The following is a 25,308-nucleotide window of genomic DNA, read 5'->3' as shown; positions in this document are numbered from 1 at the left end:
GGGAGCACTGAGAGGAAGCCCTCGAGGTCACGAGGAGAATGTGCAAACTGCTCACTGGCAGCAGTGGAATTTGATCAGTGATCGCCGGCACTGGAAGTGATTGTACTACCATGCCACTGTGTTCTCAAGGTATGGAAGGTCAACCTCTGTAAATAAAGCACCAGCGAGGGACATATTGGGAGACAAAGCAGCAATCTCCTGTCACTGCTTAGTGTGAACCTGTGCAATGAAGGTGACCTTGACTTCAAAGGAGACAGTAGTCCTGGCACGAGAGCTAAACGTAAGGTCTTCCCCACATCTCTATCATGACTGCCACTGAAAACCCAAGCCTGCAAGGATATTGTGCAGGACTCTGTGAGAATAGAGCCTTCTTTGTTGGATATGTTTCTGCCTCCCGGTGGTGAGGTGTCACCCCACCCTATATTGCTAGTCATCTTATCGATACCCTCTAAAAGATTGATTCTAGTCCCTTATGCCTGAGTATTTGAGCTTTCAGATGCATGAACAATTCCCCACAATGGCTTTCATCAGAGCTCATGGGCTTTGGGTGCTACTTGAACAGGCTAAGATGATTTGTAAAAGCGTCAATGCCTCTAAATCACAAACAAAGCCACAAAGTGGTGCAATATACTCCTAACTGAACTACAAGTGAATCTTAAATTTGCAGATTTGCTCCCAGAAACTCCAAGTAATAGTGTAGACGCTGGTATCACAGTGTGATCAAGAATCACAGTGGGCAATGATGTCATTACATGTGCAGAATTGCACCCAGGTCGGGCTCTCTTTGCTTGTTTCTATTTCAAAGCCAAGTTGAGTTTATTGTCACGTGCTTGAGTACATGTCTGCATGACTGCAATGAAAAGCTTACCTGCAGCAGCAACTCAGGTATGTGGTATCAGATAGAACTTTTCCGTGTAAAGAGAGGTAGAGTGGATCCAATGTGCTGTGACTACCAATTCTGTTAATATGATGATGTGTGGTTAGTGTTTTCTTTGACCATGAGTTCTAAAAGCTTGTTATTGTTTTTTTCTCCTTTAGGTGGGAAATCAATCCAAACTATTGTATAAAGATCAAAAAAACTCCTCCATACAATACTGGCAGTAGGTTGCTGAACGTCATCGATATGGCTATTTTTGATTTTTTAACAGGTAAACATTTGAAAGGAAAGAGATTTTCATGATGCGTAATGAGTTCCGTGAACTGGGCAGATTAACTCGTGGATAAAGTTGATGCCAGAGTAGTCTGTGTCTAGATTTTCTTGGTCCTGTCCTATGGCACTGAACTAAGAGTGCCTTTTGTGTATTTCCCTTCCAGCAACAAGGTACCCCCAAGAATTGGTACAATTGGCCACAGCATCCTTTGTCAGTGTCCGCTCATTTCTTTTGTCCAATGCCATAGGAAGAAGCTAAGTTGTAGCAACCTAACCAGGTGTAGTCAATAACTCTGAAGTGGAATCTTGTTCCTTCCTAAGATTTAATCGATTTCCCTTTGGTCACCTACACTCTTATTGACAATGGAATAAATGGAAAGTTGCTTTACTCTTCACCGATTTCACTTTCCTCAAGTGCAAAAGCAGCTTTGCTGACTTTGTCCAGAATTAGGAAGGATTTCTGAAAGACCAGAAAAGGCTGCTGAATGCCTCCATCTCCCAGTGATAGCATTTCCCTGATGGATCCAGTTTAGCATCTTGTATAAGCCAAGATAAATGTCTCCTGATGCCAAGTTTACTTCTGCACATTAATGTGACTGCTTTCAGCCCAAATCTGAATAAAAGCATATGTACGGTTACAGAAACTTCTTGGTCATTGAAAGGAAATTAATATAAATTTAAAAAAACAACAGAATCAGGGTATGTTGTTTCAGCTTGCAATAAAATAGAAATGATGAAGAAACATGATGTTCAGAAGACTAGTCTGCTGCTTCATTTCATTACGTCTCCCACTGTTTAAGTTGTACCTGGCAAAGAAATTCTTGCTGCCATTGTGCACAAGTCCTCTTTGAGTCTGCATTTTTCAGACATATTCCAAGTCCCATTCTTTGCCTGGATCTACCTCTCCCCAACACATTATCTTCTCAACAATGATTTTTATCTTCGTTTTAGACACTTTCACTGTGGTTTCACCGCTTCTTATTTTGTCTGTGAGCCCATTGCTACAGACTTCAGTCACAAACAACAGAAAGGCTTTAACCAATGTCACTCTTCTTTTCCTTTACACTTGGTAGGGAATGAGAAAGAAAAGGTGAAATCCAGGTCTGAGGTGGGGCAGAGAGAAAACCTGACAGTATTGTTTAAGTCCTTGTCCATTCAGACAAGAGATTAGAAGAAATTTCTTGAGCAACACGTGCAAAATGCTAGAGGAACTCAGCAGGTCAGGCAGCAGCTATTGAAAGGGGGAAAAATTGTTACATCTTGGGCCAAGATGCTTCATCAGGACTGGAAAGGAAGGAAAAAGAAGCTAGAATAAGAAGGTGGCAGGAGGGAAAGGAGTACAAGCTGGCAGGTCTTAGTGAAACAAGGTGAAGTGGAAGGTGGGTGGGTGGGAAAATGTTGAGAAAATATCTTCACCCATTCGATCACGAATGTTGAAATTCAAGAGGGCTGTAGAACTTTAGTTGCTATGCATATTCAGGATAGAGGCTAATAGAATTTTTTGAAGGGAATGTGGGATATGGGGTTAGTTCAGGGAAATGGCACTGAGGTTAAATATCAGATATCTTCTTGTGGCATGGTGGAAGAGGGACAAAGGATCAACTGGTCCCCTGCTGCTCCTGTTTCTTTCATTCTTAATTACATTGTGTTAGAGTAGGGTAACATGATCTCTCAAGTCAAGTAAAGGGTTGTCTAATGGTGGGTCCTCGGGTGACGGTAGAGATCAATCCAGAATCCACATGTTCTGGTGCAGTGTGGACATGAATTAGTGGTGCAGTGGTTAATGGTTAGAAACACTGTGTTAATCATGCAAGTGCAGTCTACACTGGAAAAAAACCAGGAGAAGAATTCCAGTGTAATAGCCTGGAGGAATTCAACAGGCCAGACAGCATCTATGGAAAAGAGTAAACCGTCGATGTTTCAGGCCAAGACTTTCCAGCAGGACTGGAGAAAAATAAAGAGAAGTCGGAGTAAGAAGGGGGTGGGGGAAAGGAGAAAGAAGTACCAGGTACTAGGTGGTGGGTGAAACTGGGAGAGGGGAAGGGGTGAAGTAAAGAGTTGGGAAGTCGATTGGCAAAAGAGATACAGAGCTGGAAAAAGGGGAATCTGTGCTTGGTGCTTGACGAAACGGTCTCCCAATCTACATCGGGTCTCACCGATATACAGAAGGCCACATCGGGAGCACCGAACACAGTAGATAATCCCAACAGACTCACAGGTGAAATGTTCGCTTCACCTGGAGGGACTGTTTGGGCCCTGGATGGTAGTGAGGGAGGAGGTGTAGGGGCAGGTGTGGCACTTGTTTGGCATGCAAGGATAAGTACCAGGTGGGAGATCAGTGGAGAGGGATGAATGGACAATGAAGTCACGTAGGAAGCAATCCCTGCAGAAAGTGGGGGGAGGGAGAGATGTGCTTGGTGGTGGGATCCCATTGGAGATAGCAGGAGTTATGATGCTTAGACTACTTGGGTGGTAGGTGAGGACTTGGTGCCCTATCCCTGGTGGGGTGGCAGAGGAATGGGGTGAGGGCAGATGTGTGCAAAATGGAAACAATACAGGTGAGGGCAGTGTTGATGGTAGAGGAAGGAAAGTGCCTTTCTTTGAAGGAGGACATCTCATTGGTTCAGTCAATGGCTTCCTCTCTTGCTGCGATGAGGCCACACTCAGGTTGGAGGAGCAACACCTTATATCCTGTCTGGGTAGCCTCCAACCTGATGGCATGAACATCAATTTCTCAATCTTCCAGAAATTGTCCCCTGACCCCCAACTCTCCTTCACCATTCCCCATTCCCATTTCCCTCTCTCATCTCATCTTCTTACCTGCCCCTCACCTCCCTCTGGTGCTCCTCCCCCTTCCTTTTCTTCCATGGTCTTCTACCCTCTCCTATCAGATTTCCCTTTCTCCGGCCCTTTACCTCTTTCACCTATCTGTTTCCCAGCTCTTTACTTCACCCCTCCTCCTCTCCTAGTTTCACCTATCACCTACCACCTTGCACCTCTTCCTCCCTTCCCCCCAGCTTCTTGATCTAACTTCTCTTGTTTTCTTCCTATCCTGATGAAGGGTCTCAGAACTTTGAATGTTTATTCTTTTCCACAGTTGCTGAGTCCTACCAGCACTTTGTGAATGTTGCTTTGGGTTTCCAGCATCTGCAGATTTTCTTGTTCCAGTGTAATAACATGGGAATGGTTGTTAACACATTTTATTACTGGGCAAGTCCTTTTTCAAGCACATAGCATTGAACAAATGTCATTGAATTTCTAGGATATTCCTTTTTAATTGCTTAAGTGCAAGGAAAATCTGCCAAAGGATTGAAAGGCATTGCTGCCTCAAAGAGAAAAGAACTTGGGTAAATTCAGAGGATTCAACTTTGCTTCAGTGAGGAATATTTGGGATTCATGATAACCTGCTTTTATCAGGTCAAAGTGAATATTTCAAGAAAGAATCGCAAACATTTCTGGTGAACACCTTTTCCTGTGGTCAATTCTTCTAAATTTGCTTCCAGGGAATATGGATCGACATCACTTTGAAGTCTTCACGAAGTTCGGAAAGGATGGCTATATCATTCACTTCGACAATGCCAGAGGGTAATTGCTTTAATAGTTTATATTTAAAATGCTATTAATATAAGCAGTGCAGAATCTAAAGAGAGCAAGTAAAATATGATTAAAGCAGTAAGGAATTTTATCCAAGGTATAATAGCGGAATCATCTGGTAAAGCTTACCAATGCTTGGCAGGTGGACTTTATCTTGGACAAGTATGAATTGCTATGTTTTGGGAATTTAAAACAGAGCTGGACCTAACATAATAAGTAGGGAGGCCCCTGAACATGTTGTACAACAGAGAAACCTAAGGGTACAATTACATAGTTCCCAGAAAGGTACACAGGATGGTGAAGAGCACATTTGGGGTAGTTGTCCGCATCGGTCAGGGCAGTGAGTACAAGAGTTGGGATTATGCAAAGCATTATGATAGAAGTCAAAAGTCCATACGTGGAGTATTATGTGCAGTCTTGGTCACCTAGCTATAAGAAGGATGTCATTAAGCTGGAAAGAATGCAGAAAAGATTTGGAAGGATATTACCGGAACTGGCGGGTTTAAGTTATAAGGAGAGATTGGATAGGCTCCAGCAATGCAGGAGGCTGAGTGTGACCTTATTTTAATTGATGAGGGGAATAGATAAAGTGGAAGTTCAGAGTCTTTTACCCAGGATAGGAGAGCTTAACGTGAGCGAGCGCAGAATCAGAATCAGGTTTAGCATCACCAGTATATGTCATGGAATTTGTTAACTTTGTGGTAGTAGTGCAATGCAATACATGATAGTTATAGAAAGGAAATAAATAACTCAATCAATTACAGTATATATATATTGACTAGATTAAAAATAGTGCAAAAACAGAAATTATATATATATATTTTAAAAGTGAGGTGGTGTTCACGGGTAATATGCCCATTTAGGAACGTATGGCAAAGGTGAAGAAGCAATTTTTGAATTGCTGAGTATGTGCTTTCAGGCTTCTGTACCTCCTTCCTGATGGTAACAGTGAGAAGAGGGCATGTCCTGAGTGATGGATGTCACCTTCCTGAAGATGCTTGAAGATGTCTTGGGTACTACGGAGGCTAGTGCCCAAGATGGAGCTGACTAATTTTACAAATTTCTGTAGCTTCTTTTGGTCCTGTGTAGTAGCCACCCTCCCCCCCCCCCCGCCCCTTATACCAATCAGTGATGCAGCCTGTCAGAATGTTCTCCACAGTATGTCTCTTGAAGTGTTTGATTACTTTAGTTGACAAACCAAATCTCTTCAAACTCCTAATGAAACATAGCCGTAGTCTTGCCTTCTTTATAGCTACATCGAAATATTGTGACCAGATTAGATCCTCAGAGATCTTGACACCCAAGAACTTGAAACTGCTCACTCTCTCCACTTCTGATCCCTCTATGAGGATTGGTATGTGTTCCTTCATCTTACCCTTCCTGAAGTCCACAATCAGCTCTCTCATCTTACTGACATTGAGTGCCAGGTTGTTGCTGCGACAACACTCAACTAGCTGGTATATCTCGCTCCTGTACACCCTCTCATCTCTATCTGAGATTCTACCAACAACAATTGTATCATCAGCAAATTCACAGATGGCATTTGAACCATACCGAGCCACACAGTCACGGGTATGGAGGGAGGTGAGCAGAGGGCTAAGCACACACCCCTGAAGTGCGCCAGCGTTGATCCTCAACGAGATGGAGATATAATCACCAATCCGCACAGATTGTGGTCTTCTGGTTAGGAAGTCAAGGATCCAATTGCAGAGGGAGGTACAGAGGCCCAGACTCTGTAACTGATCTATCAGTACTGTGGGAATGATGGTGTTAAACGCTGAGCAAGAGTCAACTGACAGCATCCTGACATCGGTGTTTAAGATGAGGGGAAAGATTTAAGAGGCCTGAGAGACAATATTTTTCACACTGAGCATAATGGGTGTATGGAACGAGCTGCCAGGTGAAGTAGGAGAGGTGGGTACAACTACTGCAGGTAAAGGATATTCAGACAGATACACAGATTGGAAATGTTGAGAGGGATATGAGCCAAGTGCTGGCAAATGGCAAGCTCACAGAGCAGAGAAAGGTTGGGCTGAAGGGCCGTTATACTCTATGACTTTACAACCCTTTTCAGCAAAGGATTCCATTTTAAAATTAGAAATCTCAGATAACAGAAATGTACCCTGAGTAAGTATAACAGTGGAAGCCTATAACCAAGGTTTGCTATATCACCAGTCCTTCTCCAATTTCTTCTGACCTCTTTGTTTACCTTCAGCTATAGCAATATGTATCAGAAGTTCCACGAATTCAATAGACTTTCTGTAATTTTGATCAGAGACACTAGCTTCACAATTGACATCCTATCCTCTGCACTGTGTTCTGATATTGACAAATATTGCACAAAATAAAGTGGATCATATTTTCAAAAGGATCAATATTGAGGCATTTATCATTAGTATTAAACATTTTGTATAATTTCTCTTAACATGACAGGATCAGATTTTTCTATACACACACAAATATCAATTGATTGTGTTCTTATTTTTGGACCCAGGCAGAAAAACATCCTGCTGTATACAGGCAAATTTAGCTACTGTGAAATAAAAAAAATTGACATCAAAGTTCTGCAGGGAACCAGTCTTTTATAACACAGTGGAAATTCAGCAAAACAGCAGAGAAAGGTGTAAATTAACAAAAGGAATAAACACTCAAATAGTTTCAGTGGAGATTTTGTCAATGTTCGATCAGAAGGTTGTGGATTGGTGCAGAAATTCTCCTGTTTCTTGCTACATCTTTTGTTAAATCTCACTGTTTTGAGTCCTGTGCATATATAGGAAAGAGCAGAAGTATGTGTTGTGATTGTGTTGAATGACAGACTAGGGTAGAATAAACAAAAGGCCTACTTCTGCTCCTATTTTTCTGTGTTTCTATGTTTCTATATTATTTTATTTCTGAATTCTGCAGAAACTCAGTGTTAACCGTACTTTAGACCAAGCACAGAACTGGAGACCTGCCCATGAGTTGCAATTCCAGTTATACGAAAGGAAGTATTTTAGAAACACTACTGGCCCTTCTCTGTTAGAAGTAGCCTCCTTTCTCAATGGTTTTAATCATGCTTGTACTGCTTTACTGGAAAACTAGATCAAAAGTACTTTTTCTGATTGGGATAGGAGCAAGCACTTCGGAAAAATAAACTTGTTCAGCCCCTCATCCCTATTGATTTATATCTTTGCTACCAGTAATTGTCGACTCTGTCCAGGTCTTGTGATACAGGCCAAAATTCACTGAAGGAACTTATTGCCTGGTTGGAAAAACAGAAACTCACATTTTGGATCATGCCTCAACAATCCCACCTGGTGTTGAGATCACTGGAAATTGACAGGATTGGCAAGAGTTTGTTAGCATTTGGTGATGATAGTCATCTGTGTCTCAGTTGCCCCTGAATCGGGTAGGAGAGCAAACACTCAAGTCAAGTATGATTTTCTCCTAAGGGGTTGTCTATTTGTGGGACCTCAGGTGGCTGGAGAGGCTGATCTGGGATCCATATATCCTTAATGGAGAACACGTGGGCACGCTTGGTTTAACGATGCACCGACAGCCACCACATGCTTCCTGACAGAGCGGGGTCATAGTTCAGTGGAATGGAATGCAAGATGACTGGGGGCCTTTCACTGCAGCAGCCTTCCTCCACCTTCACCACCATTGTGAGGTGTCATCATCTTCCGCCAGCTCCATTGTAGAGGTCCTGACTGGATTACTCTTTGTCTGGAAACCACCCCTCCTTTAACCTACCAGGAGCTAAGTACCAGATGGCTGAACTCCAGGCAGCATTGCCCTCGGGATCTCAAAAACTCGCAAGCCTCTCCACCACTACAAGGTGACGATCCTCGGGGGAGGTAGGCAGTGGTAATCCCTCAATCAATATCATTTGCAATGAGCTCAGCAGGCCAGGAGCCATCTATGGAAAAGAGTAGAGTGGGCACTTTGGGCCGAGACCCTTCAGCAGGACTGGACGATAAAAGATGAGTAGTAGATTTAAAAGGTTGGGGAGGGAGAAACACGAGGTGATAGGTTAAACTGGGAGGGGGAGGAGTGAAACAAAGAGCTGGGAAGTCGATTGGGGAAAGAAATACAGGGCTGGAGAAGGGGGAATCCAAGAGGAGAGGTCAGAAGGCCATAGAAGAAAGAAAAAGGGGGAGGAGAACCATGCATCTTTCCATCTGGTAAAACATTGCTTGTGGCTATTTGTGACTAAGTACCAAATGATAATACTATCAAAGATAAATCCTATCACTTCACTGAGTATTGGTTGTTGATTACTTGGCAGACATTTAACATTATTCAGCGATACTCTGATCTTGGAACAGCCCATTTAAAAACAACACACACACACACACAAAATGCTGGAGGAACTCAGCAGGTCAGGCAGTATCTATGACCTTCTTCTTTAGCCCTTTACCTTTTCCACCTGGCACTCCCCAGCTTCTAGCTTCATCCCCTCTTTCCCCTCCCACCTTCTTATTCTGGCTTCTTTCTCCTTCCTATCCAGTCCTGATGTAGGGGTTCAGCCCAAAACTTTGACTCTTTATTCCTTCCATAGAGGCTCCCTGACCTGCTGAGTTCCTCCAACATTTTGTGTCTGCTCTGGATGTCCACCATTTGCAGAATCTCTTGTTTTACCATTTAAAAAAATACTGAGCTTTAAGTGATCAATTTAAAATGAATCAGATGTTTTTATAATCTAAAAGTGACTTCAAAGCTTTGCTGATCACATTCTCTGCAGACCTGGGATATACAGCGTCCGTGAACTGCTTTTCACTCACTGCTTTATTTCCCGGCTTTATCCCTTGTTACACCAGCTCCTGCTAAGTCACTCTAATCACTAACAAAAGTTACCTCAGTCATTTACCTTATGTTTTGTAACTCCAAAAATGCATGGAAAGGAAAGCACGGGAGACCAAGATAAATGTATACTCTTTGTTTTTGCTTTAGTGAGGTGTGCGCTTATGGCGTGGTGTCATCATAACGTATGCCATTCATGTACTTTTACAAAGGACCCATAATGAATTATGTAAACAACAAAGGGTGCTTAATCAAACAATATATTTACAATATCACTCAAATATTACTGAAATATTAAATACACTACAATTTATAGTAGAATTTACAAAGATTTCTTGCAAATTTGCACTGCATGTACTATTTTGCAGTTAATCTGTTACAAAGCGACTTTTTATATAACACTACAATGCTATGTTTATGTAACAAGTTCACCATGGTGAAGTGTTTTACAACACTTCGCAGGTGTATATTTGAACAAGATTTGACACCAACCCATCAGAAAACATTATGACACATAAGCTTAAGCTGAGGCAGGTTTGAAGGAGTAACTTTGATGAGAGAGGTTTAGGGGAAATGCCGGAACTCAGGGTTTGAAACTTAAGATATGTCAATGTGACTTAAGTAAAAGTGGGGCTGACTCAGAGGTCAGGAATGGAGGAGTAAAGGTAACTCTAAAAGATTTTCTCAGATAGTGAAGTGGGACAGTGAAGGGATTTGAAAGCCTAGTGTTAATTTTAGCACTATGCTACTGCTGGACCAGGAGCCACCAAGGACAGGAGTGATGGATGAACAGGATGCTGGAAGTTAAGTTATGGGCAAGGGAATTTGGAATCATTATAAATGTCCAGAGTGAAGTATGGAAGGCCAGCTAGTTAGGTCTAGAGGGACAAAGACATGGAAGAGGTTTGCCACAGCAGATGAGCTGAGACAGGACAGAATAATTGATTCGATATGCTTTTATATTGCATTCATTAAATTGTGTGCTGACTTTAACAAAGCAGCAGCCAGTCTAATGAATCACTGAGAATTTGTACTAAAGACACCTGTTAATGCTAAACTATTTCTGACAATGCAACTGAATGGCAATGCTCTCCTGTCAACTCTGACAAGCCAGATCACAACACATTTCTTTCTTTCTCTTAGGTTTGGGAAGCACTCGCATGATGAACTCTCCATCCTTGCACCCCTGGCCCAGTGTTGCAGGTAAAGTCACACTGTCAGCGTGATCTAAAATGAGGGGAAAATGCTGTGTCTATGTTGCAAGCATTATATGGCTCTGATTTAGCAGAGGGTCAGTCTGCATTATATGGGTGTAAACCACGGCATTTTTCATTTTATCCCCAAGGACAGTGATGTATTTCCCGTGTTAGACATATTGCTTGGACCTTATGAAGACAATGAACTATACAAACTCCGGCTTATCCTGATTCCTTTTAATGGCTGAGAGCAGCAAATCTGAACTTTTGGTGCGTTCGAAACCTTTCACTCTGATACCATACTTTGGGTTCAAGATATGAAATCTAGACAGGAATTTTCTGACTTCTCTGAATCAGAATCACAGTCAAGTTTATTATTATCGACATGCCATGAAATTTGTTGTTTTTTGGCACCAGTGCAATACATAAATTAAGCCATAATTACAATAACTGAATCACATCTGAAATCCTGTCTGTCCACTACCCTGGACCCCCACCAATAGGTCAACAGAGGACGGTATCTCCATGGCACTTCACTCTGCCCTGACCCGCCTGGACAGCCTCAACTCTTATGTCAGAATGCTGTTCATTGACTTTAGTTCGGCATTCAATACTGTGATCCCCTCCAAGCTGATCGCCAAACTTCGCCAACTTGGTATCAGCTCATCCCTCTGCAATTGGACCTTGGACTTTCTGACTAACAGAGCCCAATCTGTTAAGTTAGACAACCTCTCCTCCTCCACTCTCATCCTGAACACCGACGTGCCTCAAAGCTGTGTGCTGAGCCCTCTTCTGTACTCTCTTTTCATCTATGACTGCGTTCTTGTATGTGGTTCTAACTCCATAATCAAGTTCACAGACAACACCATGGTGGTTGGCTGACCAGAGGGGGATGATGAGACGGCCTACAGGGACAAGATCCAGCACCTGGCCACGTGGTGTGCCAACAACAACCTGGCCCTTAACACCCAGAAGACCAAGGAGATCATTGTGGACTCAGGCATGCTAGGAGCCACACTCACGTCCCTATCTACATCAATGGAGCTGTAGTGGAGCGTGTATCAAGCTTCAAATTCCTTGGTGTCCACATTTCCGATGATCTCACCTGGTCCCTGAACTCCTCCATCCTGATCAAAAAGGTGCAACAGCGCCTTTATTTCCTGCAGAGCATCAAGAAAGCTTACCTCTGTCCCAGGATACTGACTGCTGTACCATTGAGAGCATACTCACCAACTGCATCTCGGTGTGGTCTGGCAATTGTCCCGTATCAGACCGCAAAGCACTCCAGCATGTGGTGAAAACTGCCCAGCGGATTATCAGCACCCAATTGCCCACCATTGAGAACATCTACCATAAGCGCTCCCTGGACAGGGTGAAAAGCATTATCGAGGATGCATCTCACCCTAACCATGGACTTTTTACTCTCCTCCCATCCGGTAGGTGCTACAGGAGCCTCCACTCCCGCACCAACAGGCTCAGGAAGAGCTTCTTCCCTGAGGCTGTGACCCTGCTGAACCTCACATCACAGCGCTAAGCAGTATGACACCCATATTGGACTGTCTCAGTACTTTTATATTTGTGTGCTGTAGTACTTACTTTTTATTCGCAGTTATTTTGTAAGTAACACTATTCTTTTACACTTCCGGTTAGATGCTAATTACATTTCACTGGCTTTGTATCTGTACTCAGCACAATGACAATAAAGTTGAATCTAATCTGATCTAATATAAAAGTAGTGCAAGAAGAGAGGGGAAAAAAGAGTGAGGTAGTGTTCTTGGGTTCAGAAATCTGATGACAGAAGGGAAGAAGCTGTTCCTAAAATGATGAGTGTGTCTTCAGGCTCCTGAGCCTTCTCTTTGATGTATCGAGAAGAGAGCATTTCCTGGGTGGTGGGGGTCCTTGGTGACGGCTGTCACCTTTTTGAGACATAACATTTTGAAGTTGCCCTTGATGGCTGGGAGGTTGGTGCCCATGATGGAAGCTGGCTGAGTTTACAATCCTCTGCATCTTTTTCCGAGCCTGTATCGAAATTTACTAGAATCTTTGCCAGATCTCCTGAAACTCCTAATGAAATATAGTTATCTTCATGATTACATTAATTTATAATTTAAGTGCACAAAAGCAGGAGACAGTGTTATTCTCTTACTTACTTGATAATGGTGATATTTGCAAAGAAACTCACTACTGTTCTTGCTGCAGTCTCTTGGCCCTTATGTTCCAACTGGTGACACTAATCATTGCATTTTCTGTTTTAAAGAATAAAAAAATCTACCCTTCTGCGCCTGGAGCTTCTGTCACAGCCAGACTATCAACTGAGTGACGTCATGCGAGAATCCCTACTCCTCGATTCCCTCAGTCCAGTTTTAACAGAACCTCACCTACTTGCACTGGACAGGCGCCTGCAGGTAATACTGAAGGCTGCTCGTGAATGCGTGCGCCTGCATGGAGCTGCCAACGTAGTCATGGACGATGTGGGAGATGAGTTTGACAGGATGGACTTCAACAGCAGCGTGCTCACCAGCTAACAGGCCACTAGTGTCGAGGAAAGGGAGTTACACGAAGGCAAGGACTGCAGCTCGAGTGAGGTTAGAATATTCCTCATGTTTAAAAGACACGCTCTCTATTGACGTAGACGCAAGGGACTGTCGATGCTGGAATTTAAAGGAACAAACAAGATCCAGGAAAGATTCTACGAATCAGGCAGCATCTGTGGAAGGAAATGGGCAGACAATATTTTAGATTGAAACTCTTCATCCAGTGTGCACTGGATGAAAGAGTCTTGACCCAAAAAGTCAACTGTCCCCTTCCTTCCTAACTGGCCGAGTTCCTCCAGCATCTTGTTTGCTGCTCCTCAATGATGCGTTAGTTCTTGTGGCATTTTCAGCTTGTTCTAAAGCTGTGCCAGTGGCGACTGACTCATCTCAATAAGCTGCCCCCACCAATTTCAGAGCTTGCAGCATAAGTGGTTGAGTTCCTCCAGCACTTGCAGGGTTTCGGTGCACTGGTTCATTGCTCACCAAAGCCTATAAGTGGAGCACCTGATCACGGGTTTGACTGTTTCTGTCAGCTGGGTGAATGAGCCACACTGCCTGTTTTGGTTGAGGGGCACGGGTGTCCCTAATGAAATTGGTACATAAAGGCCGCAACCTCACCCAGAGCATCTGGTGTAATTACATCCATGTGGCTGTGACCTTAACAGCAACAAATCTTTAAAATGGAGCTGGGCACGAAAAGTTTTCACTTGTCATTTTGCTTTGCGCAGGTGAAAACTTATTGGAAGCTCCCGTCTTCGTGATCAGAAGGGTTGGTCTGAGCTTAAGAACTGGCTTAGTTAGAGTGAGGTTTGATCCACCTATTGCAAATAGACAATAGACAATAGGTGCAGAAGTAGACCATATGGCCCCTCGAGCTTGCACCGCCATTTTGAGATCATGGCTGATCAATTACTATCAATACCCGGTTCCTGCCTTGTCCCCATATCCCTTGATTCCCCTATCCATAAGATACCTATCTAGCTCCTTCTTGAAAGCATCCAGAGAATTGGCCTCCACTACCTTCCAAGGCAGTGCATTCCAGACCCCCACAACTCTCTGGGAGAAGAAGTTTTTCCTTAACTCTCTCCTAAATGACCTACCCCTTATTCTCAAACCATGCCCTCTGGTACTGGACTCTCCCAGCATCTGGAACATATTTCCTGCCTCTATCTTGTCCAATCCCTTAATAATCTTATATGTTTCAATCAGATCCCCTCTCAATCTCCTTAATTCCAGCGTGTACAAGCCCAGTCTTTCTAACCTCTCTGCGTAAGACAGTCCAGACATCCCAGGAATTAACCTCGTGAATCTACGCTGCACTTCCTCTACAGCCAGGATGTCCTTCCTTAACCCTGGAGACCAAAACTGTACACAATACTCCAGGTGTAGTCTCACCAGGGCTCTGTACAAATGCAAGAGGATTTCCTTGTTCTTGTACTCAATTCCCTTTGTGGTAAAGGCCAACATTCCATTAGCCTTCTTCACTGCCTGCTGCACTTGCTCATTCACCTTCAGTGACTGATGAACAAGGACTCTGAGATCTCTTTGTATTTCTCCCTTACCCAACTCTACACCATTCAGATAATAATCTGCCTTCCTGGTCTTACTCCCAAAGAGGATAACCTCACAATTATTCACATTAAACGCCATCTGCCAAGTATCTGCCCACTCACCCAGCCTATCCAAGTCACCCTGAGTTCTCCTAACATCCTCATCACATGTCACACTGCCACCCAGCTTAGTATCATCAGCAAATTTGCTGATGTTATTTTTTATGCCTTCATCTAAATCGTTGATGTAAATCGTAAACAGCTGTAGTCCCAATACTGAGCCCTATGGCACCCCACTAGTCACCACCTGCCATTCCGAGAAACACCCATTCACTGCTACCCTTTGCTTTCTATCTGCCAACCAGTTTTCTATCCATGTCAATGCCTTCCCCCTGATGCCCTGAGCTTTGATTTTACCCACCAATCTTCTATGTGGGACCTTATCAAATGCCTTCTGAAAATTGAGGTACTGGAAATCAGAAATAATAGTAGAGAATGCTTGGGGGGAGAAAACAGTTCACATGACATCTGTGGAGGGAGAGATTTAATGTTGCTGATGGATGATCTTTTTATCAGAAGTAATGAAAAGTCATTGAACTGAATTAGAGACACAAGAGGCTTCAGATGCTGAAATCTAGAGATAAAAAAAAACAACCTGCTTTAGGAGCAACACACACAAAATGCTGGAGGAACTCATCAGGCCAGACAGCATCTGTGGAAAAGAGTACCGTCAACGTTTCAGGCCAAAACCCTTCCAAGTTCCTCCAGCATTTTGTGTGTGTTGCAGATCTCCTCTTATTTGTAACCTGCTTTAGGAACTCAAGGGGTCAGGCAGCATCCGTGGATGGAGGCATTTCAGGTTGGGGTCCTTCATCGGGACTGGAAGGGTAGAGGGGGAGGCAGCCAATACAAAGAGGTGAGGGAGAAGCAATGGTGGATCCAGGTGAGGAGGGACGATAGGCAGATGGAGGAGAGAAGAGTGGAGATAGCGACCGAGACTGGGAGGTGATAGACAGAAGCAAAAAATGGCTGCAGGTAATGGAACCTGACAGAGAAGGAAGGTGAAGCATGGGATTAAATGAAGGAGGTTGGGTAAGCAGCTGGAAAGACTGGGAGATGATGACTCTGTGGGAGAGTGATGAGCAGATGAAGTAGATGAGGGGGGAAGAAAATGAGTGATCGCGGACTGTGGGGAGGGTGCTGATGTCTGGTATGTTCAGGAGCCACAGAGGTCAACTGACTTACTGAGTACCAGAGACCCAGGTTCAATTGCCACTGCTGTCTGTAAGGAGGTTGTCCGATCTCACCGTGACTGCGTGGGTTTCCTCCCACAGTCCAAAGACCTACCAGTTGGCCGGGTAATTGGTCATTGTAAATTGCCCCATGATCAGGCTCTGGTTAAGTCGGGGGTTGCTGGGCAGTGTGGCTCAAGGGCCTATTCCCCACCGTATCCCAATAAAAAAAATTCCCACTAATTTCCATTTTTATTTGGAAAACGGAATATCCATTATAACAGTCAAAAGCATCAGCATCATTGCAGCATAGAACGGCTTAAAATTTACAACGTAGGTGAAGGCCATTAGGCCCACCCTGTCTGTGCTCGTCAAAAACAGTCCTAAATTTGTCGCAGCTCTTCAAGCTTACATGGAAATGCCTTTGAAATGTGATGAGACTTTTGTCCACATCATCCCTTCAGCATGTGAATTCCAGACACCTACTGCCCCCTGCACGAAATACTTCTTTGCCTTGTCCCCCTACCAATACCTTAGAAATAATTTAGTTGTGATACTTTGAAATAACTATACATGCCACCCCAATAAAACTGAGCCAGAAGGGAGGCAAAGGAGCTGAACCACTTCAAAGGAAATTCTTAGCTAAAACATTGTTAAATAGTGTTCTCTTTATTGTTGTTTAGCAGATATGAAGGTATGCAGGTGTTGTAATCTAGAAAGTGTCTGATGCAAAATACAAATGAGCCATATTGGTAATGTTAGCAGTACAGCTGCACGGATTAGAAATTATTTTCATCCCTGAATTATAATTATTTAAAATAACCGTCCTGTTCTCAAAGACCTAGAACTTCTAAGATAAGATCAATCAAGAGAAAAACGATTCCGCAGACGTACTGTAGCCGGCTTCAAAATGTATCTGATCTCACACAGGGATTCCATTAGGGCAGCTGTTAATGGCTATTTAATCACCAGGTTTAATTGCAATTCCATCTGAGCAGCTCAATAGCACAACCATGTGCATACTTGCCATTGGTGATGGAAGTGGAAGTTTAATATGTTGGAAGTCTTCTGCTATTTTCACATCACAATGTCAACATATCCTTGACATAATATAAACCCTTCATTCTTTTCTGTTTCAGCCATAAATCCTGATACTTCTTTTAGAAGGTCTGAGCATTTTTTTTCTCGAAAAGGTTTCTAACCCTGTCAGTGTTTCAGACTCACATGGCCACAGGACCTCAGTTAGATACAACTTGCGGCGTAGCAAATCTCCCAAAGATTCAAAAGCTTGGGATTTAGCAGGACGCAGCTGTCCAGCCTTTCAATATGTGGTGTGTGATGCACGGTTTGTCCACACAGTCTTTTACTCTGTCGGAGGTGTTAAGGATGTTTCCCCTTTTGGAACAAAGAACATAGAACAGTACAGGCCCTTTAGTTCAGTATATTGTGCCGACCTGTTAACCTACTCCAAAATCAATCTAACCCTTCCCTCCCACATAGCTCTCTATTTCTCGATCATTTATGTCTCTTAAATCTCTATAATGTATCTGCCTCTACCACCACCCCTCGCAGTGTGGCCTCTCTGTGTAAAAAAAATTTTATACTCTCTGTGTAAACAAACCTTCCTCTAACATCCCCGCTATCACTCCTCAAATTATCTTAAATTATAACCTTTCGTATTATCTATTTCCACTCTGGGGAAAAAAGGCTCCGACTGTCCACCCTTTCAAAGCCTTTTATTATCTTTTTTCCCCCAATATTTCTAAAATAACCTTCAGCTCCAATCTTTTGTGAGACTCCTTAAGTCCCCCAAGCCATTTGCCTTCCATTGTGTCACAAGGACCCGAGAATTTTCCCATCCTGATTGGAGAAAATCTTGGCAACCTGGTCACATGATGTTCAGGCAAGTATGACATCTGACCACATGATACTTGATCACACTTCTGATGACATAACAACAACCACCATTGTTGAATTAACCTCAGGGCAGTTGGGTCTTAGGCCTGTTGTTGGGTTTCTGTCATATCATGTGCCAGACATCCTAATAACAATCCTACACCCAGACTGTGGTTGGGGCAGGTGGGAGTGAGGAACAAGAGAGATTTCAGGGATGGTGTAATAGTTGAACAGTGGGAAAAACAGTTGTAGCTTTTTTGATGTGCTCATTGTCACAATGAGATTCACCTCACCACCACGTTGCATTAAGGTGGGGTCAGGACATTCCTCTTCCACTAAACTTAAAGACATACAAAATCAGAGAAGTTGCCCTCCCTTCCCGTGCCTGCTCTGCCGTTCAATGTGATTATGACTGACTTTATACCTCAGTGCCACTCACTCTCCTGCACTAAGCCCATATCCTTCATTCTCTTCATAGTTAACAATCTTTTGATCTCGGAATTGAATGTGTTTGGTAAGCAAGCCTTCCCTGCTCCCATGGGGAAAGAATTCCAAGGATCCACGACTGAAGAAATTATCACTGTTCTGAACAGCTTACTTTTACTTTGAGACTCTGTTCTGAATGAAGCAGGTTGACCATGAACCTGAAGCAGTCAATCTGAACTTAGGACCTCAACCTCTCCGTAGACCTGTCCCTCCCTGCCCTGCAGGCTGCTGATTTTTCCGAAGTGTTCAGCCTCTGCCCATTTCCTGATCCTCAATCCCAGATGAGTTAGGCTCTGCCCACTTCCTGATCCTCAATCCCAGATGAGTTAGGCTCTGCCCACTTCCTGATCCTCAATCCCAGATGAGTTAGCCTCTGCCCACTTCCTGATCCTCAATCCCAGATGAGTTAGGCTCTGCCCACTTCCTGATCCCCAATCCCAGATGAGTTAGCCTCTGCCCACTTCCTGATCCTCAATCCCAGATGAGTTAGGCTCTGCCCACTTCCTGATCCCCAATCCCAGATGAGTTAGCCTCTGCCCACTTCCTGATCCTCAATCCCAGATGAGTTAGGCTCTGCCCACTTCCTGATCCTCAATCCCAGATGAGTTAGGCTATGAGAGGCAGCCCTCCGCAAAATGTACTCCTCTGGTCCACAGCACCTCTACCAGAGTTTCAGGAGCTGCAGCAGCGAATTCCAGGAACGCCAGTTGAAACTTGAAGAATTAGGTATCCATTATGGGGAGGCAGGAGTGGGGGCAAATCACTGGCAGAAAAATGCACAGTTCTGCAACTCCTGGTCACAGCACAACTACACCCGTCAAGTTCAGAGTTCATACCCATCAGCCAACTTGCACACTGTGATGACCCACTCATGGAAAAACTGTGTTAACTTAGAGACATTAAGTTAACTCTGAACAGGAGACATTAAGTTAACTCTCTTTCCATTAGGCATATTTAAAAATCTCTCAGATAGGCACATGGATGATAAGCAGAGTGGAGGTCTATGTCAGAGGAAAGGATTAGGTTGATCTTAGAGTAGGTTAGAAAGTCAGCACAAAATTGTGGGCTGAAGAACCTGCACTGTGGTGTAATGCTCTATGTTCTATTAAATGTTCTCCTAATCAGCAGTCTTTGTCTCCAGTAAGTAAAATATACAAATATCCTTGGATTCACCCTGTAACAGGGAAGCTTGCATTGTATAATTTGGAATTGTAATATATAATAATAATTAAGTATTTTCTGCATTGAAAATGTGCTATTTATTTTTAGAATGAACTAAATGTTCTTTTGATTATAGGAAGATAACAATCTCTCATGAGGGAAATAAAAATGATCTTTTATTCACTGGTTTCTACTGCCTCTGGGAATCACTCTGTTATTAACTTCTTTCAATCAGTAATGTTTGAAAGCTGTCTCATAAATGAAGATTTTCTGTCATATGGTTTTTATCTAGTTTGATGTACGTGTTTCCATGTTTTTGCTCTGTGCTGAGTGAAGGCACCAATGGTGAAAGCATGGGGAAGAAAGCTGGTGAAAATGTCCATCGCAACCCCAATCAATAAATGTAGATGCAGACATTCGCACACACTCTGCAGAGGAGACTTGTCATGTGTATAAAGCGAATGAGATGGTCCAAAGCTATTGGTCAAGAATTTCCACAACGTTGGGAATTTAGTTTGAAAATACGGTGGGCTCAATAAACAAAACACTAATTTGAGCAAACCTGCAGCTTGCATTCTTTTGCTGTATTTTAAAAGAATACAAACATACATAGGCATTTACATGAAGTTTACAGAGGAGGTTCATCATCTGTGCAACCCAATTGAAGATGGTTTTAAAACTTCGAATCACAGTCAACATTCACCATCATACTTGTATTGGATACCACGGTAGTGTAGCAGTTAGCTCGACACATTTACAGCTCAGGGTGCTCCAGAATTCAGAATTCAATCCGGGTACCATTCTGTAAGGGGCCTCTCTACGTCTTCCCTGTGGAATGCACGGGCTTTCTCTGGGTCCTCCAGTTTCCTCCCACAGTTCCAAAGTCACACAGGCAGGTTAATCGGTCATTGTAATTAGGTTAGAGTTGCTGGAGTGGCATGTCTTGAAGGGCCAGAAGGGCTGTATCACCAAATGAATAAATAATACGTGTGTATATGTATATAAGATATTTTATACACACACACACACGTTCATATAGTTCATATTTCAAAATGATTTGGGGAATTAATCATTTATAATCCATTTTTTGTGGTGTCAAAAGATGTGCTTGGGTTATCTGAATAATTCAGAACTTAATACCAACAACAATTTCCATTAATGAAGACCAAAGCATCTTCAGTCACCTCCCAGGATAGCAGTCTAAGACAAACTTAGGTTGGACCTGAAGAGGAGGTGATGCAAAAGGCTAAACACACGTTCAAAGTGGTGAGTCTGGAGAAACATTTATAAGAAAGATGGAGAGGCAGATTAGTGTAAGGAGTGATTCCCGAAGTTTGGGATGCTGGTATCTGAAGACACAGCCACCAATGGCAGAGTAAATAAAATGGGAAATGATCAAGAGATCCAATTTGGAGAAGCCCAGATACGTTGGATGTTCCCAGTTCAACATTAATATCTAGGTGAGCTGATAGAATACATTGTCCATTTAACTCAAGGCATTTCATCATCCCTTGCTTTGTGTAGTAACTTAACTGTATTTACACTTGCTTTGCAGGAAAGAAGACCAGACTGAAAATAAGCTATGAACGTTTTATTATACATCATTTAAAAGTATTTTGTTATAAACCTTCAGTGTGAACCAAAAGCCCCTTACCAGCAGAATGAAAGTTTAGAAAGTAAACAAAATGTCTCTCTTATCCTCAGTCCCTAGTCTGAGGATCACTTCTCTCCGTACTGTAGAATTGTTGCAAGTCACCAAGTTGACCATGGAGAAGTGTAGGAAAGACGGGGAAGCTTCTCTCTGTCATTGCACATCACAAGTGGACCTGGCAGGGTGCCCAGTAATTGAGAATCCACACAACATCCCACTAGTCCCAGCTCCATCTGTTCTTCATTGAGCCAGCTTTGAAGAAAGGATGCTCCCATAGTCCAGAAAGAGTGAGAGAGAATACTGCCTCTTTAATGCATGCAATATATTAGTTGTTTCTCATTAATGTGCTTTGTAGGCTCCTGTATTGGCTGTGAGGTTGCCTCTCAGTTGTCAGTTGACTGTTTGTAATACCTCGAGGGAAACCTGGAAAAGAAAATATATGATTATGATATTCGGCTTGATTGAATTGTACCACTTACTCGAGGACCTGAGTTAGTCAATATAAACAATTTCACCAATGGTTGACTGCAGCTAAGATTAATAAGGTCTCTCCTAAAGTGGAAGGTTGATGGCTAGCCTCAACCATTCCTGGGACTTGTACACGTTGAGCATAAAATATTTTCATCCTCATTCCCGCTTCTGGAAGTTAAAGGTCTGATCAGTGTGAAATCTGACACAATTCAGTATGAAGGAATAGGTAGCTCTTACCGGAGGCTGAAACTGTGAGCCGTGTTTAACAGTGGTTGAGCAGAGAGTGTTAGTTGCTGATGAAGGAACCCATTTTTCACAAATTCTGGTGATCGGGGAGGAATTTATTTTAATCACACGATAAATGACATGATTTAGAAGGTAATGAAAATGCATATAAGGTTTCAGGACAGCATTAGATGTTGCTTAATCCACGTTATTTGCTCGGGATTCATTGGGGAAAAAAATGCTATTTCTCTTGTCGCCACTAGGTGAAGCACTACTCCAGTCCAGGAACTGAGTGCTGATTGTTATTTACAGCAGCGGTGAATGTTTCAATCCTCAATCACTAAATTTACTGCTCTTACGCTTGATCCGGAAATGGGTAGGGCGTGTGAGTGGGCAAAGATATGACGAATGTAGTACAATATGGAGAAAAGGTGTATTTTCCATTAAGCCAGGAAAAATAAAAATACATGATATCTAAATGATGAGAGTACTGAGACATTGAATGATCTGGGTGTCCCAGTGTGTGAATTGCATAAAGCCACCAGACAGGCACTCTAGTGATGAGAAAAACCAATAGAATCTTACGATTTATTACTAAGGGGAAAGAATAAAATTAGTAGGAAGGTTAAACTGTATGTCAGTCCTGCAGGGCCATGATAAACCCTCTACTCAAAACAGCAATATAGGCCCCTGGATGAATGAATGGAAAATGGGAATGTTCTTCATAGATTATTCAGGAGAAAAGGTGAATGGGGTAACTCAGGTGAATGTAGGAAAACTTGTAGACAGGTGGTCAAAAGGTCAAATGGAGACTGGAATAAGGCAAAATAACTGACACAAATATTGTTATAGAATCTTTTTCAATACTTTAACAGAGTGGGGTAGGCCAGGGAAGAGGTGTAGATTCATCAGGTCAAGACAATTGGAAAATTTATGCCTGTTGCCAAATTAGGAGCCAATTTAGCCCTGGGGAGGAAGCTCGGGTTATACAAAAGGAGTCAGACTGATGTGATTTATGTGAATGGGCAGCGCAAGTGTTCCTGCAAATTGACAGAAACAGAAATAGGTGATGAATGGTGTCAAAATAAACCTTTAATGATAATTTCATTATTCAATCTACAACGTTCATTGTAATTGTCACCTATTCACAGAAGCAACCGAGAATGGATTCCATGTTCACATATACTGCAGAATACCAATTTATCAGGGTAAAGCAAGATCTGGGCCAGTAGTACACAATAGATTTGAAGGTGAAATTATGGGGGGGGGGGGGGGTTGCACGTTTCTACTTCAAACAAGCCAAAGAAAAAAACATTATGATTTATCTTGGCATTCCTGGGGTGATCTCAGCCGAGAGACCTGCTTCCTGTTGAACCCCAATAGCTCCTGTTGAACAAGTGCATTGTGAGGTATATCTTCTGTGACCAAATAACAGATTGAAATGAACTGCTCAAGGCCATCCTCCTGTGGGTGAAATGTGACAACTGTCATCACTTCTGGGTTTGAGTCTCTACAGCAATTCACTAAAATCATGAGAAAAAAAACTATATACAATCAAAAAAATTGCTTACATCAGTTACAAAAATCATTTCCCCTGCCCAGAATTCTTAGTGAATCCACTTGGTGGGTATTCAAGTGCTAATAGAGTTTATGTTCAGTCAAAAATTCCTCAGAATAATAATTAGAGAGACCATAAAAATAAATTAGTAATAAAGTCTCCTTTTTGTTTCCAGTCCTGATGAAGAGTCTTGGCCCGAAACATCAACTGTTTACTCTTTTCCATAGATGCTGCCTGGCCTGCTGAGTCCCTCCAACATTTTGTGTGCGTTTTGATTTGGATCTCCAGCATCTGCAGATCTTCTCGTGTTTTTGAAATTAGTTAGTCTGCAAACCTAAGTTCAAAGAATGGACTCTGAACTAACCATGACCAGGAGTAATCCCATTGATTTAGCAGTGGAAATAATTGGTTTCTTGTGTGCAGTTGTTTTTTTTTTGCCTACTGCATTCTTTAACTCTTGCTTGCTGAACTTTCACTGAATTTACCAAAGAATGCAGTTGCACCCTCGGTAAACAAGACAGAGTTACTACAGTCTGCCAGAGAAATAACTGAAGAATTCCAGAGCAAACAACATTTTTGTTGCTTCTGATACAGCTACTGGGAGAGCTTGGACTCCATCAGACTAATCCAGGGAGCAGCAGATCCAGCTTCAGAACAGCCTGGGAGGGGAAGCAAGCAAAAACCAGATGGTGGGCCCAGCGAGTACTTTTTCATCTCTTAACATGTGTAGGAAAAGTCATTGATAATCCGCAACGACTGTGCAGTGTGAATTTCTCCGTTAAATGACATTTGATCTGAAACATTGGACGGTGGAATCATTTTGCCTGGCAACCGACATTTCCTCAGGGAATCAGCAGTTGGCAGCTGTTGACATCTTAGCTTGATTCAGATTTCCACACGGGCTCAGGCAAACACAGAATTCTGTGAGGAATTGGAGGTCAAAGGCTGGTATATCAGATATCATCCTCTGCCTCTAGATTTGCCTACGTTTCCTGACTAGCACCTCCCAAGCCTGTGATCCTATCACCCGGAAATGTGAGAACAACCGGAACGTGGAAACAGCACCACCAGCAAGTACCCTTCTAATTCACATACACAGCGGTCTCTTGGAAATATCACCATTGTCACTTGGTCCAATTTCTAGGGCTTCATTCTATCAGCACTGAACAGAAGTTGTAAGGTAACATGGTCCTACATCATTAAAGATAGATAATCTAGTTATTTTGTTCACTGATTAAATGGCAGCTCTTTCATACAGTCTAATTTACACATTCTCTGCATTACAACAGTTGTCCTTAATGGCAAACCAGCTTTGGATGCACTTAGGTTATGAATAATGGTATAAAACTATTTTTTTATTGTTAATGCACTTGGAGAATCCACTGAAAAGCACTAAATACTACTGTAATCATTTCTCATTTCTTTTGTTTCCCTGACATATTTGGTTTAACTGATTTATCATAGCAGTTCTAGTATCATCCTCTACAATGAATATTGGATGTGGATCAGAAAATGATACATCTGAAGATATGTTCTGTGCTGATTGTCTCCAAAACACTGTTACACAGAGCACCCTAGAGTAAAGGCCGCATAACATTGACTCCATTAGACATTTCCACGCAGTTTCTCACCTTGAGTGATTTAACTTTGCTAGGTCTGTACAGTTACAGCTTAGATGCTCTCTGATGCTTACAGTGTGAATGGTGAGTTCTTTCCGACCATATCGATAAGTTATCTTTGCTATCTGTACAAATGAAGAACAGTACACTGAGCTTCTATCAATATTTCTTTAGAGAGCATAGAAAGTTAAAACAAAACACAG

General features: G+C 42.6%; 2 protein-coding genes across 10 annotated transcripts in view; one reads left to right on the top strand and one right to left on the bottom strand.

The window, feature by feature from the left end:
* LOC132380041 (pseudokinase FAM20A-like) overlaps positions 1–25,142 on the top strand; it is an 83,625-nt gene extending 58,483 nt beyond the window's left edge. For 2 of the 4 annotated variants that reach the window (XM_059948524.1, XM_059948525.1), the window contains exons 8-11: positions 1,039–1,148; positions 4,654–4,735; positions 10,670–10,729; positions 12,980–19,769. In XM_059948524.1, coding sequence (XP_059804507.1) covers positions 1,039–1,148; positions 4,654–4,735; positions 10,670–10,729; positions 12,980–13,247 — 520 coding nt within the window. In that variant the 3' untranslated portion in view covers positions 13,248–19,769. Of the gene's footprint in view, positions 1–1,038; positions 1,149–4,653; positions 4,736–10,669; positions 10,730–12,979; positions 19,770–23,661 lie in introns of those variants that run through there. The other 2 variants (XR_009507618.1, XR_009507619.1) reach the window with 2 other exon arrangements.
* LOC132380042 (platelet-derived growth factor subunit A-like) overlaps positions 21,158–25,308 on the bottom strand; it is an 83,755-nt gene continuing 79,604 nt past the window's right edge. For all 6 annotated transcript variants that reach the window (XM_059948526.1, XM_059948530.1, XM_059948527.1 and 3 more), the window contains 2 exons: positions 25,118–25,230; positions 21,158–21,655 (listed from right to left, as the gene is read on the bottom strand). In XM_059948526.1, coding sequence (XP_059804509.1) covers positions 21,616–21,655; positions 25,118–25,230 — 153 coding nt within the window. In that variant the 3' untranslated portion in view covers positions 21,158–21,615. The remainder of the gene's footprint in view (positions 21,656–25,117; positions 25,231–25,308) is intronic.

This window comes from Hypanus sabinus, chromosome 23 (assembly GCF_030144855.1).
Source record: "Hypanus sabinus isolate sHypSab1 chromosome 23, sHypSab1.hap1, whole genome shotgun sequence".
NCBI classification, from domain to species: Eukaryota; Metazoa; Chordata; class Chondrichthyes; order Myliobatiformes; family Dasyatidae; genus Hypanus; species Hypanus sabinus.
This window is presented reverse-complemented; position numbering and strand designations above follow the sequence as displayed.